Source organism: Coregonus lavaretus (genome assembly GCF_964263955.1).
Source record: "Coregonus lavaretus genome assembly, chromosome: 25".
NCBI lineage: Eukaryota > Metazoa > Chordata > Actinopteri > Salmoniformes > Salmonidae > Coregonus > Coregonus lavaretus.
The window spans coordinates 1,444,866-1,458,778 of NC_140012.1; the positions used below are offsets into that span (position 1 = coordinate 1,444,866).

At 42.4% G+C, this 13,913-nt stretch overlaps 1 protein-coding gene across 1 annotated transcript in view; it reads right to left on the reverse strand.

The window, feature by feature from the left end:
* Window positions 1-13,913, reverse strand: part of LOC311100511 (pro-neuregulin-3, membrane-bound isoform-like) — a gene marked incomplete at both ends in the record, with an annotated part of 420,377 nt that overhangs the window by 74,818 nt on the left and 331,646 nt on the right. Inside the window, one exon of the mRNA XM_084141433.1 lies at window positions 1,944-1,970. Within this exon, the coding sequence (XP_083997559.1) occupies window positions 1,944-1,970 (27 nt within the window). The remainder of the gene's footprint in view (window positions 1-1,943; window positions 1,971-13,913) is intronic.

Here is a 13,913-nt window from a genome sequence, read left to right on the forward strand (position 1 = left end):
CACTGAAGCATGCTGTTCCGGACGACCAGCTGTTCCAAACGACTGTGTGATCACGCTCTCCGTAGCCGATGTGAGCAAGACCTTTAAACAGGTCAACATGCACAAGGCCGCGGGGCCAGATGGATTACCAGGACATGTACTCAGAGCATGCGCGGACCAACTGGCAAGTGTCTTCACTGACATTTTCAACCTCTCCCTGACAGTCTGTAATACCTACATGTTTCAAGCAGACCACCATAGTCCCTGTGCCCAAGAAAGCAAGGGTAACCTGCCTAAATGACTACCGTCCCATAGCACTCACGTCGATAGCCATAAGGTGCTTTGAAAGGCTGTTCATGGCTCACATACACACCATCATCCCGGAAACTCTAGACCCACTCCAATTCTCATACCGCCCCAACAGATCCACAGATGATGCAATCTCAATCGCACTCCACACTGCCCTTTACCACCTGGACAAAAGGAACACCTATGTGAGAATGCTGTTCATTGACTACAGCTCAGCATTCAATACCATAGTGCCCACAAAGCTAAGGACCCTGGAACTAAACATCTCCCTCTGCAACTGGATCCTGGAATTCCTGTCGGGCCTCTCCCAGGTGGTAAGGGTAGGCAAAAACACATCTGCCACGCTGATCCTCAACACGTGGGTCCCTCAGGGGTGCCTGCTTAGTCCCCTCCTGTACTCCCTGTTCACCCACGACTGCATGGCCAAGCATGACTCCAACATCATCATTAAGTTTGCTGACGACACAACAATGGTAGGCCTAATCACCGACAATGATGAGACAGCCTATAGGGAGGAACTCAGAGACCTGGCAGTGTGGTGCCAGGATAACAACCTCTCCCTCAACGTGAGCAAGACAAAGGAGCTGATCATTAACTACAGGAAAAGGAGGGCCGAACACGCCCCCATTCACATCGACGGGTCTGTAGTGGTGCAGGTCGAGAGTTTCAAGTTCCTTGGTGTCCACATCACCAACAAACTATCATGGTCCAAACACACCAAGACAGTTGTGAAGAGGGCACGACAACGCCTTTACCCCTAAGGAGACTGAAAAGATTTGGCATGGGTCCCCAGATCCTCAAAAAGTTATACAGCTGCACCATCGAGAGCATCCTAACCGGTTTCATCACTGCCTGGTATGGCAACTGCTTGGCATCCGACCGTAAGGCGCTACAGAGGGTAGTGCGTACGGCCCAGTACATCACTGTGGACAAGCTTCCTTCCATCCCGGACCTATTTACTAGGCGGTGTCAGACGAAGGCTCAAGACTCCAGTCACCCAAGTCATAGACTGTTCTCTCTACTACCGCACGGCAAGTTGTACGGGAGTGCCAAGTCTAGGTCCAAAAGGCTCCTTAACAGCTTCTACCCCCAAGCTGTCATCAAAGCAAAGGGGGGCTTTTTGAAGAATCTCAAATAGAAAATATATTTTGATTTGTTTAATACTTTTTTGGTTGCTAGGTGTTGGTTTGGAATTTAGGGTATTGCTTGATGGTATTAAACATGGCGTTCATGCCCATGTGACATTTCCAACCGTTTAAATGAGAAGTGTGCAGCGAGGAATACACTCCAGGGATGTAGCGGTAAATGCCATCTTAAATAAATCCTCAGACATTAATAAATGCAAATAGACACGTGCAAACACGCACACACACATGCCACACACACACACAATGTACAGTCAAGCACACTGCAGAGATCATTATTTTGGTTGCCATATAAGCCCTTACATCATGCTAGCGCACAATACTAGCTTCCATTCAGATAGAATACATATAATTTGTTACCTCTCTGTTTCCATGGTGACCAGAGCACATTCATATTTTCCAAGGTGAGCAAAGCGTTTTGCTTGATTGTGTGTTTTGTGCAAGGTATTTTCTGATTGGCTGAGAGAAAATAAAAGGGCGATTTACTGCACAAATGAAAAGTTTACTTACCCATGAACACGATGCCCAGTTCATCTGCTGCTCCATCCAAGGACACAGAGCCTAAGAGCGGGGGAAAGAAAGAGACGGACACAGAGGGGGAAGAGATGGAGGAAAAGTGTGGGAGAGCGATATAAACAGAGAGATGAAGATGGGCATAGGGAGAAGGAAAGGGGGAGAGAAAGAGAGTGGGAAGACAATACAGTGTTATTGAACAACGTTATATGAAACACAGTCATAACCCTCACTCAGGCTTTACCCACTGGAGCACTGCAGCTACAGTACTAGAACCTGGGCTTTGTTTGACTTGCCTCCCTAAAATCCCTTTATTTTCTTTTTTTTTCAACTTTTTTTTCAAACATGTAAATAAATACTATTATTGAGACAGACAATAGGCTTTACAGACCTAAAATGCCTTTCATGTTCCAAGTCCAGACAATAGGGACGTTTTGGGTGCACAGTAAGGTTTATTATGACGTAGGTACTAGTATATAAATATTTGCTGAGTAGTAACCTGTCAAGGGTGGGGAGAAGGAGGAGGTGTAGACTTCAATGCAGGTTGAAAGATGACAATGTCATGATTGTTATGTGATTGACATTTGCTCCGAACAGGCCTTGGTATTGGTTTTTCATCCCAGGCAGAGATAATTGTTAATTTCCCACCTCTCTGACCCCAACCTTATGTTTGTTTCAATATTAATATTAGTTATCCCCAGCTCTTCTGTTCACAAGACTGTCAGTCAAGACAGACACACCCACACATACACACATACACACAGGTAGGCCTACTCACACTGTATGTCCCTCTCTCCCTGTATTAGAGTATTTTCCCACAATCCCAGAGCTGGGGCGATAGATAAAGATGAGTACTCGTGTTCCCTTCATCCTGATGTGACCCTCCTCCCCCTTTTCATGCCACTGTAATATAATCTCATTTAAATTCAAATGAAACCCTCACACTTAATTGCTTTTCTGACAGAGGTGGTCTGGGTTTTTAAGTAGAATGCGGCTAGCAGGGCCTGGTGACAGATTATTTGGTTGCCATAGTCAAAAAAGAAGGGGGAGAAGAGAAGCAAAACTCCCTGACAGCGTGAAAACTGTCAAAATCCATCTAACAGACTGTTATCACAGGCAAATGTGTCAATGTCATACTAGTCATAGTTCTTTAATTGTGTACAGCCAATATCACGGAGAGACGCCCGTCAATGGTGTGAAATTTGCGTTTGAGAGTAGCGAGTGTGAATTCATATGCACTGCATAGCGTATGCCAAAGTACTTGTCATGAAAATCCATAATGAACAGTTATATACAGTACATTCGGAAAGTATTCAGACCCCTTCACTTTTTCCACATGTTGTTGCATTACAGCCTTATTCTAAAATGGATTAAATGTTTTTTTCCCCCCTCATCAATCTACACATAATAATCCATAATGACTAAGCCAAAACAGATTCTTAGACATTTTTGCAAAAAATAAAAAACGTATTCAGACCCTTTACTCAGCAGTTTGTTGAAGCACCTTTAGCAGCGATTACAGCCTCGATAGTTATTGGGTATGACGCTTGGTACACCTGTATTTGGGGAGGTTCTCCCATTCTTCTCTGCAGATCCTCTCAAGCTCTGTCAGGTTGGATGGGGTGTGTCGCTGCACAGCTATTTTCAGGTCTCTTCAGAGATGTCAGATCGGTGTCAAGTCCGAGCTCTGGCTGGGCCACTCAAGGACATTCAGAGACTTGTCCCGAAGCCACTCCTGCATTGTCTTGGCTGTGTGCTTAGGGTCGTTGTCCTGTTTGAAGGAGAACCTTCGCCCCAGTCTGTGGTCCTGAGCGCTCTGGAGCAGGTTTTTATAAAGGATCTCACTGTACCTTGCTCCGTTCATCTTTCCCTCGATCCTGACTAGTCTCCCAGTCCCTGCGGCTGAAAAACTCCCCACAGCATGATGCTGCAACCACCATGGTTCACCATAGGGATGGTATTGGCCAGGTGATGAGCAGTGCCTGGTTTCCTCCAGACGTGATGCTTGGAATTCAGGCCAAAGAGATCAATCTTGGTTTCATCAGACCAGAGAATTTTGTTTCTCATGGTCTGCGAGTCCTTTAGGTGCCTATTGGCAAACTCCAAGCGGGCTGTCATGTGCCTTTTCCTGGGAAGTAGCTTCCGTCTGGCCGCTCTACCATAAAGGCCTGATTGGTGGAGTGCTGCAGAGATGGTTGTCCTTCTGGAAGGTTCTCCCATCTCCACAGAGGAAATCTGGAGCTCTGTCAGAGTTACCTTTGGGTTCTTGGTCACCCCCCTGACCAAGGCCCTTCTCCCTCGATTGCTCAATTTGGCCGGGCGGCCAGCTCTAGGAAGAGTCTCAGTGGTTCCAAACTTCTTCCATTTAAGTATGATGGAGGCCACTGTGTTATTGGGGACTTTCAATGCTGCAGACATTTTTGGTACCCTTCCCCAGATCTGTGCCTCGACACAATCCTGTCTCGGAGCTCTACAGACAATTCCTTCGACCTCATGGCTTGGTTTTGCTCTGACATGCACTGTCAACTGTGGGACCTTATGTAGACAGGTGTGTGTCTCTCCAAATCATGTCCAATCAATTGAATTTACCACAGGTGGACTCTAATCAAGTTGTAGAAACATCTCAAGGATGATCAATGGAAACAGGATGCACCTGAGCTCAATTTCGAGGGTCATAGAAAAGGGTCTGAATACTTATGTAAATAAGGTATTTAATTTTTGTATTTCTCATAAAGTTTCCAAAATTTATAAAAACCTGTTTTGACTTTGTCATTATGGGGTATTGTGTGTAGATTGATGAGGGGAAAAAATGATTTAATCCATTTTAGAATACGGCTGTAACATAACAAAATGTGGAAAAAGTCAAGGGGTCTGAATACTTTCCGAATGCACTGCAGGCCTATGTATATTTTGCTCTTTTTTCCTCCAGTAAAACTGTAAAGGAGTGTATGTTCAAACAGTATGTTGCTAGCATACAAAAGCTGGCCTCAATCTTCAGCAAGAAAGATGTCTAGTTCCAGTTATGATGGTGGCAAATTATGTACAATATTGTCTGTGTGTGTGGTTTCTAAAAGTACAGAATAAAGAGGAATTATTAGTAATTAGAATACAATATCAGGATAGAGCAATAAAACATTATTACAATGAAGTAACATAATACCACTGCTACTGTATAAAATAATAAGTTCCATTGACAACCTATATCAATGAGCTACATAAGGATCATTGACTTAAGAGTTCCACAAGGGGTTAGGACAGAGCTATACTAAACAGGCCAAATAAATACGAGGGCAGCTTCAAAGTACATAACACAAGCTAATACTTCTCTGACGCCAGTAGCATTGTTTTACAGAAGCAATAAAGAATATACATAACCACAATTGAGAATAACATCATAAAGGTTATGAAATTAGTACCTCGCAAGTCCGTGGTTATAAAGGAATACACACAGAAAACCTTTTTGTTTTTTTGTCATTTTTAGCAGACGCTCTTATCCAGAGCGACTTACAGTTAGTGAGTGCCTACATATTCATACTGTCCCCCCGTGGAAAACGAACCCACAACCCTGGCGTTGCAAGCGCCATGCTCTACCAACTGAGCTACAGGGGACAACATACAGTGGGGAGAACAATTATTTGATACACTGCCGATTTTGCAGGTTGTCCTACTTACAAAGCATGTAGAGGTCTGTAATTTTTATCATAGGTACACTTCAACTGTGAGAGACGGAATCTAAAACAAAAATCCAGAAAATCACATTGTATGATTTTTAAGTAATTAATTTGCATTTTATACATCAGAAAAGCAGAACTTAATATTTGGTACAGAAACCTTTGTTTGCAATTACAGAGATCATACGTTTCCTGTAGGTCTTGACCAGGTTTGCACACACTGCAGCAGGGATTTTGGCCCACTCCTCCATACAGACCTTCTCCAGATCCTTCAGGTTTCGGGGCTGTCGCTGGGCAATACGGACTTTCAGCTCCCTCCAAAGATTTTCTTTTGGATTCAGGTCTGGAGACTGGCTAGGCCACTCCAGGACCTTGAGATGCTTCTTACGGAGCCACTCATTAGTTGCCCTGGCTGTGTGTTTCGGGTCGTTGTCATGCTGGAAGACCCAGCCACGACCCATCTTCAATGCTCTTACTGAGGGAAGGAGGTTGTTGGCCAAGATCTCACGATACATGGCCCCATCCATCCTCCCCTCAATATGGTGCAGTCGTTCTGTCCCCTTTGCAGAAAAGCATCCCCAAATAATGATGTTTCCACCTCCGTCCTTCACGGTTGGGATGGTGTTCTTGGGGTTGTACTCATCTTTCTTCTTCCTCCAAACACGGCGAGTGGAGTTTAGACCAAAAAGCTCTATTTTTGTCTCATCAGACCACATGACCTTCTACCATACCTCCTCTGGATCATCCAGATGGTCATTGGCAAACTTCAGACGGGCCTTCGACATGCGCTGGCATGAGCAGGGGGACCTTGCGTGTACTGCAGGATTTTAATCCATGACGGCATAGTGTGGTACTAATGATTTTCTTTGAGACTGTAGTCCCAGCTCTCTTCAGGTCATTGACCAGGTCCTGCCGTGTAGTTCTGGGCTGATCCCTTACCTTCCTCATGATCATTGATGCCCCACGAGGTGAGATCTTACATGGAGCCCCAGACCGAGGGTGATTGACCGTCATCTTGAACTTCTTCCATTTTCTAATAATTGCGCCAACAGTTGTTACCTTCTCACCAAGCTGCTTGCCTATTTTCCTGTAGCCCATCCCTGCCTTGTGCAGGTCTACAATTTTATCCCTGATGTCCTTACACAGCTCTCTGGTCTTGGCCATTGTGGAGAGGTTGGAGTCTGTTTGATTGAGTGTGTGGACAGGTATCTTTTACACAGGTAACGAGTTCAAACAGGTGCAGTTAATACAGGTAATGAGTGGAGAACAGGAGGGCTTCTTAAAGAAAAACTATCAGGTTTGTGAGAGCCGGAATTCTTACTGGTTGATAGGTGATCAAATACTTATGTCATGCAATAAAATGCAAATTAATTACTTAAAAATCATACAATGTGATTTTCTGGATTTTTGTTTTAGATTCCGTTTCTCACAGTTGAAGTGTACCTATGATAAAAATTACAGACCTCTACATGCTTTGTAAGTAGAAAAACCTGCAAAATTGGCAGTGTATCAAATACTTGTTCTCCCCACTGTACATCATGCTCCATACATACATACGGTGTGCTACAGTAGAAACGACATAACACAATATACAGAAACGGATAAGGTAATAATGCACTTACTTTGATAGGAACGCACACATGTATAAAGTAATTATTAGTAAGGAAAACAACAATGAAGGCAATGCGGGTGCCAGGGGGAAAAAGTCAGTCAGGTTCTGTTCTGACTGGAGATGCATAAATGTCTGCATACTTGACCTGGGTAAACACTAGGGGAGTGCTTGGGCTCTCATTGAAGAGAGAAGTTTGTCCAGCTCATCCAGCTAATCCTCGCCCTACATTAGCATAGCATGCCTCAAACGTAAATTGTCTACCACAGTGAAATGGGCTACTTCTATGTGAATTAATGAGGAGGCAGAATGCACCTCATTTCAAACTGTTTTTTGAAAATAATTTGAAATTGACAAACTTTAAACAGCCTATATATAATTAGCAGGTAGTGTGCATTGATTTGAGGGTAGCCCAGGTTAACTGTCCTGTTGCATAACAATAAAATTTTGGAACAGCGAGTGCATTCTGACATCACACACATTCCATTCCTCTTCATATCAGGGGTTTCTATTACGTTTGACATCGATTTGACTTCCGGCCCTTCGCGATGCTTCGCTAAGTCAAATTTGTTGAACTTACTAAATGACATTCACAGTATTTGTAAACTACAGCATGGCGTTGGTGAGAAAATTGAAGGAAAAATGTTTCCACAGCATTACCGCTACAAAGCTGACGCTAGCTAGCTAGCTTCTTTTTCATTTCAATAAGATAGTTGGTTAGCAAGCTAGCATTAGGGCCTTCTGTTTAGCCTGTAACTTATGGTTGTTATTACGTTGTGTAACAGAGCAAAAGGTCTATGTACTTGTAATTTGTTTGAGACTAACATTAGTTTAAGTTGGCTAGCTAGCTAATGTTTTTTGGAGAACAGGCTAGCTCCCTGTAGAATCCAAACAAGAGGGGATGGGGAAGAAGATCAGATGTGCAGCTGCTTCTGTCTGGCTGTTGCAGTGCCCAGACGAGGTGAGAGCAAACTGCTACAGAGATAAAAATGGTAAAATCTCTCAAATTATATCTTGATTGTCTAGATTTCAATGTTGAACCAATGCAAAGATATACATTTTATTGGCTCGCTAAATTAGCTGCTTTTCCTGAAGAATGTCTATCTGATAAAGCTAGCTAGTTGTTGTTCTAATGCAATGTCCATGAAATGCTACAGCCACAACATCATAATAAAGTAGTCAAACATCTGCAGACCAGCGACTAGTTAGTAATTTTTTTACATTTTAGGCATTTAGCAGACACTCTTTTCCAGAACAACTTACAGGAGTAAATAGGGTTACGTGCCTTGCTCAAGCGCACATCAACAGATTTTTTGCCTAGTCAGATCGGGGAATCAAACCAGTGACCCTTCGGTTACTGGCACAAAACTCTTAACCCACTAGATTAGCTTAATACAAAATCCCCATAGAAATGTGTCAATTTAAGCTAGAGATATCTATTAGAGCGGTGTTTTTCAGACCATGAGATATCAGCTAGAGCGGTGTTTGTCAGACCATGAGATATCCCAAAAAACGATCTTCCCACAAAATCGTCTGTAGCGTCCGAACGGTGTGGCCTACAAACTATTACCCCTCTATGAAAAGATGAGACTCTCACGAACATGAAGGTGTTATCCGTTTTTCTCTACAACCCCCACAAGTGTCTTGGGACTCTACAACCCCCACAAGTGTCTCGGTACAGCCGATCTGCAAACTTCTGTCCGTAGCGTCCAAACAGTTTGGGCTACACACTAATATGACCCATCTGTGGAAAGGTGACACTCTCGCGAACACGTACATGTTGGTTGTTTTGCTCATGTTTTGCACACAGGCCTCACAAGACTCGTCTGAATGTCCTCCAGTTGAAAAAATGAATGGAAGTATACATGGAGACTGTTTAGTGCCAGAAATAAGGGGTTAAATACATATAAAATATATAACAAATGTTTACTGATCTTTCTTATATCTCTCAGATATAGGACATACACTTCAGAACAAGCTTCCATTAGATGTTTTTGGGGGACTATCTGTTGTTCCATTATTCAATGTGTTTGTATGGGCAAATAGCATTAAGGCTTTAAAAAAAAAGTATATTTCTTTATACTTCAAGGGGTCTTAAAATTCCAAATCAAATAGCTAAATGATCCTTGGTATGACCTTCTTAAAACAATTCCATATAGTTTAGTAGAACCCCCCACTCCCCCTCCCCCAGGGATAAGACTGGGATTTGACTGTTATTAACCACTAGGCTACCTTTGTGCCCCCGTTAAATCAGATATACAGTTATATTGATCCCCTGCTGATTTTGTACGTTTGCCCACTGACAAATAAATTATCAGTCTATAATTTTAATGGTAGGTTTATTTGAACAGTGAGAGACAGAATAACAACAACAAAATCCAGAAAAAAAAGGGAGTGCTCCTAATCTCAGTTTGTTACCTGTATAAAAGACACCTGTACACAGAAGCAATCAATCAATCAGATTCCAAACTCTCCACCATGGCCAAGACCAAAGAGCTCTCCAAGGATGTCAGGGATAAAATTGTAGACCTACACAAGGCTGGAATGGGCTACAAGACCATCGCCAAGCAGCTTGGTGAGAAGGTGATAACAGTTGGTGCGATTATTCACAAATGAAAGAAACACAAAAGACCTGTCAATCTCCCTCGGCCTGGGGCTCCATGCAAGATCTCACCTCGTGGAGTTGCAATGATCATGAGAACGGTGAGTAATCAGCCCAGAACTACACGGGAGGATCTTGTCAATGATCTCAAGGTAACACACTACGCCGTGAAGGACTGAAATCCTGCAGCGTCCGCAAGGTCCCCCTGCTCAAGAAAGCACATATACAGAGCCGTCTGAAGTTTGCCAATGAACATCTGAATGATTCAGAGAAGAACTGGGTGAAAGTGTTGTGGTCAGATGAGACCAAAATGGAGCTCTTTGGCATCAACACCATCCCCACCGTCAAACATGGACGTGGAAACATTATGCTTTGGGGGTGTTTTTCTGCTAAGGGGACAGGACAACTTCACCGCATTAAAGGGACGATGGACGGGGCCATGTACCATCAAATCTTGGGTGAGAACCTCCTTCCCTCAGCCAGGGCATTGAAAATGGGTCGTGGATGGGTATTCCAGCATGACAATGACCCAAAACACACGGCCAAGGCAACAAAGGAGTGGCTAAAGAAGAAGCACATTAAGGTCCTGGAGCGGCCTAGCCAGTCTCCAGGCCTTAATCCCATATAAAATCTGTGGAGGGAGCTGAAGGTTCGAGTTGCCAAACGTCAGCCTCGAAACCTTAATGACTTGGAGAAGATCTGCAAAGAGGAGTGGAACAAAATCCCTCCTGAGATGTATGCAAACCTGGTGGCCAACTACAAGAAACATCTGACCTCTGTGATTGCCAACAAGGGTTTTGCCACCAAGTACTAAGTCATGTTTTGCAGAGGGGTCAAATACTTATTTCCCTCATTAAAATGCAAATCAATTTATAACATTTTTGACATGCGTTTTTCTGGATTTATTTTGTTGTTATTCTGTCTCTCACTGTTCAAATAAACCTACCATTAAAATTATAGACTGATCATTTCTTTGTCAGTGGGCAAACTTACAAAATCAGCAGGGGATCAAATACTTTTTTCCGTCACTGTACATTTTCAGGAAAGGCAGGGATTAGAGCAAGCTAGTAGTAGTGACATTATAATTTGAAACCACCAAATGCGCATAATTTATATCTGATTATATTCCATATTATGTTTTTATCTATTTGTACTGTATTGGTATCTGTGTCATGTTGTACAGATCATCAGCATGTACATTGAATTATGTTGAATTGTCAAGTGGACTAGACTCTCATTAAAATACCATTGTTAATTTATTTCAAATCTGCCAAGCACACCTCTGCCTCTGATAGCTTCTCCCTGTGCTGACCACCGATGGACAGTGCCAATGAGAGCTGCCGTTGATGGGCTCCTGGCCAAGCACCACAAGGAGAAAGACATCCTGAAGCGTGTAGATGGGACATACAGCTCTGCCATCAGCTCTACCACCAGTATCATGACTGTGTCATTGTCATTAGCTGCTACAGCTAAGCTAATTCACGAATGTTTATTGCACCATATAATACTGTTTTTCCCATGAAAGATATAGGGCCTCAGAGTGGTTGGATAAGCTCCTTCCTGGTTGGCCCTGTCTGTTGAACAGCGCCACAGTGTCTCCCAACCCCTCTGTCTCAGTCCCCAGTAATTATGCTGCATTTGCTTATGTGCTGGGGGCTAGGGTCAGCTTTTCTTATCTGGTGCAATGTGTGTTCTTAGGCATGCTCCCACTAAACCCCCCATCTCTCTCTGTGTCTCCCCTCCCAGAAGAGCTGAGGCCCTGGTCATGCTGCTGGTCCAACTGCAGCTGTGGACCCCTGGCATGATTTCACCATGTCTTTATTCAAGTGTCATCATGAAACCATAACAATAGTCATGCATTTGTAACAAGAACAGTGAGTGTTGTGTTGGGGTTGTATATCCTTATTTTGCAAATGTACAGTAAATCTGGACTACATTTTATTTTCAATGATTCTTTAGGGTGACTAACATCCATCATTATCAATGACTACCATCCACATGCAATCCACTACCACTTTTCTAATGAACACTCCTCCTCAATTATACATCGATCGACAAAGTTTATGTATTCATGATTAATATTCCCTTTTGTCAAAATGTGTTTATACACATCATGGCAACATGCTTGACAAAAAATCTTTAAACATGTCTATAGACTTAATGGAGGTTATGGGGGTGATGCTGTTGACCATCAGATGTAATATATTATGCTAATATGTAAAAATTCTCAATAAGGAAGATTACATGTTCATGACTGTTGATGTTCACATGACTCTCCAAATGCTATGTTGAATGAGCACAGCGGATGAAGGAGGGGGAAGAAAACAGACAGCTTCTCTCTACCACACCATCACCAAGTCATCCAATGTTTGTTTCATGAACAATTATTTCATCTTCTAAAATAAATACAGAATACATTTTGTTCATTTTGTTTCTAATGTTTTTCAACAAAAAAAAATGCTATGTGAGCAATTTAGCAGGTCTATAATATAATGAAATGTTTTGAAATGTTTATTAAATATACAGTACCAGTCAAACTTTTGGACACACTTACTCATTCATGGGTTTTTCTTTATTTTTACTCTTTTCTACATTGTAGAATAATAGTGAAGACATCAAAACTATGAAATAACACATATGGAATCATGCAGTAACCAAACAACTTAAACAACTTTATATTTGAGATTCTTCAAAGTAGCCACCCTTTGCCTTGATGACAGCTTTGCACACACGTGGCATTCTCTCAACCAGCTTCATGAGGTAGTCACCTGGAATGCATTTCAATTAACAGGTGTGCCTTCTTAAAAGTTAATTTGTGGAATTCCTTTCCTTCTTAATGCGTTTGAGCCAATCAGTTGTGTTGTGACAAGGTAGGGGGGTATACAAAAGATAGCCCTATTTGGTAAAAGTCCATATTATGGCAAGAACAGCTCAAATAAGCAAAGAGAAATGGCAGTCCATCATTACTTAAAGACATGAAGGTCAGTCAATCCAGAACATTTCAAGAACTTTTAAAGTTTCTTCAAGTGCAGTCGCAAAAACCATCAAGCGCTATGTTGAAACTGGCTCTCATGAGGACCCCCACAGGAAAGGAAGACCCAGAGTTACCTCTGCTGCAGAGGATAAGTTACCAGCCTCAGAAATTGCAGCCCAAATAAATGCTTGACAGAGTTCAAGTCACATACTCATCTCAACATCAACTGTTCAGAGGAGACTGCGTGAATCAGGCCTTCATGGTCAAATTGCTGCAAAGCAACCGCTACTAAAGGACACCAATAAGAAGAAGAGACTTGGTTTGGTCAAGAAACGAGCAATGGACTTTAGACCAATGGAAATGAGTCCAAATTTGAGGTTTTTGGTTCCAACCGCCGTGTCTTTGTGAGACGAAGAGTAGGTGAACGGATGATCTTCACATGTGTGGTTCCCACCGTGAAGCATGGTGGAGGAGGTGTGATGGTGTGGATGTGTTTTGCTGTCTGTGATTTATTTCGAATATAAGGAACACTTAACCAGCATGGCTACCACAGCATTCTGCAACGATACACCATCCCATCTGGTTTGCGCTTAGTGGGACTATCATTTGTTTTTCAACAGGACAATGACCCAACACTCATATTTAGATTTGTTTAACACTTTTTTGGTTTCTACATGATTCCATATGTGTTATTTCATAGTGTTGATGTCTCACTATTATTCTACAATGTAGAAAATAGTCAAAAATAATGAAAAACCCTTGAATGAGTAGGTTTGTCCAAACATTTGACTGGTACTGTATATTCAGTCACAAGTCACTTGGATCATTTACGTTGCCATTTTAAAGGTTTGCTAAAATTATGTATTGTTACTTTGTAGATGCTGAAACAGTCTCATTAGAAAATGTCTACAATCCTTTTAAAAAAGCTGTTGAGTGATTTTGATTTGATACTGTCTGGTGAGGAATTGGGCAGTATGGAATACATCGGTGTGAGTAATCATTTTATGGATGTATAAAAGGAGGACATCGTTAAAAGACATGGACAACATCAGGGAATACGCAGGTAAATGTAGAGCCTATCAATGACAAAATAAATGGTGCAGAGAAATAT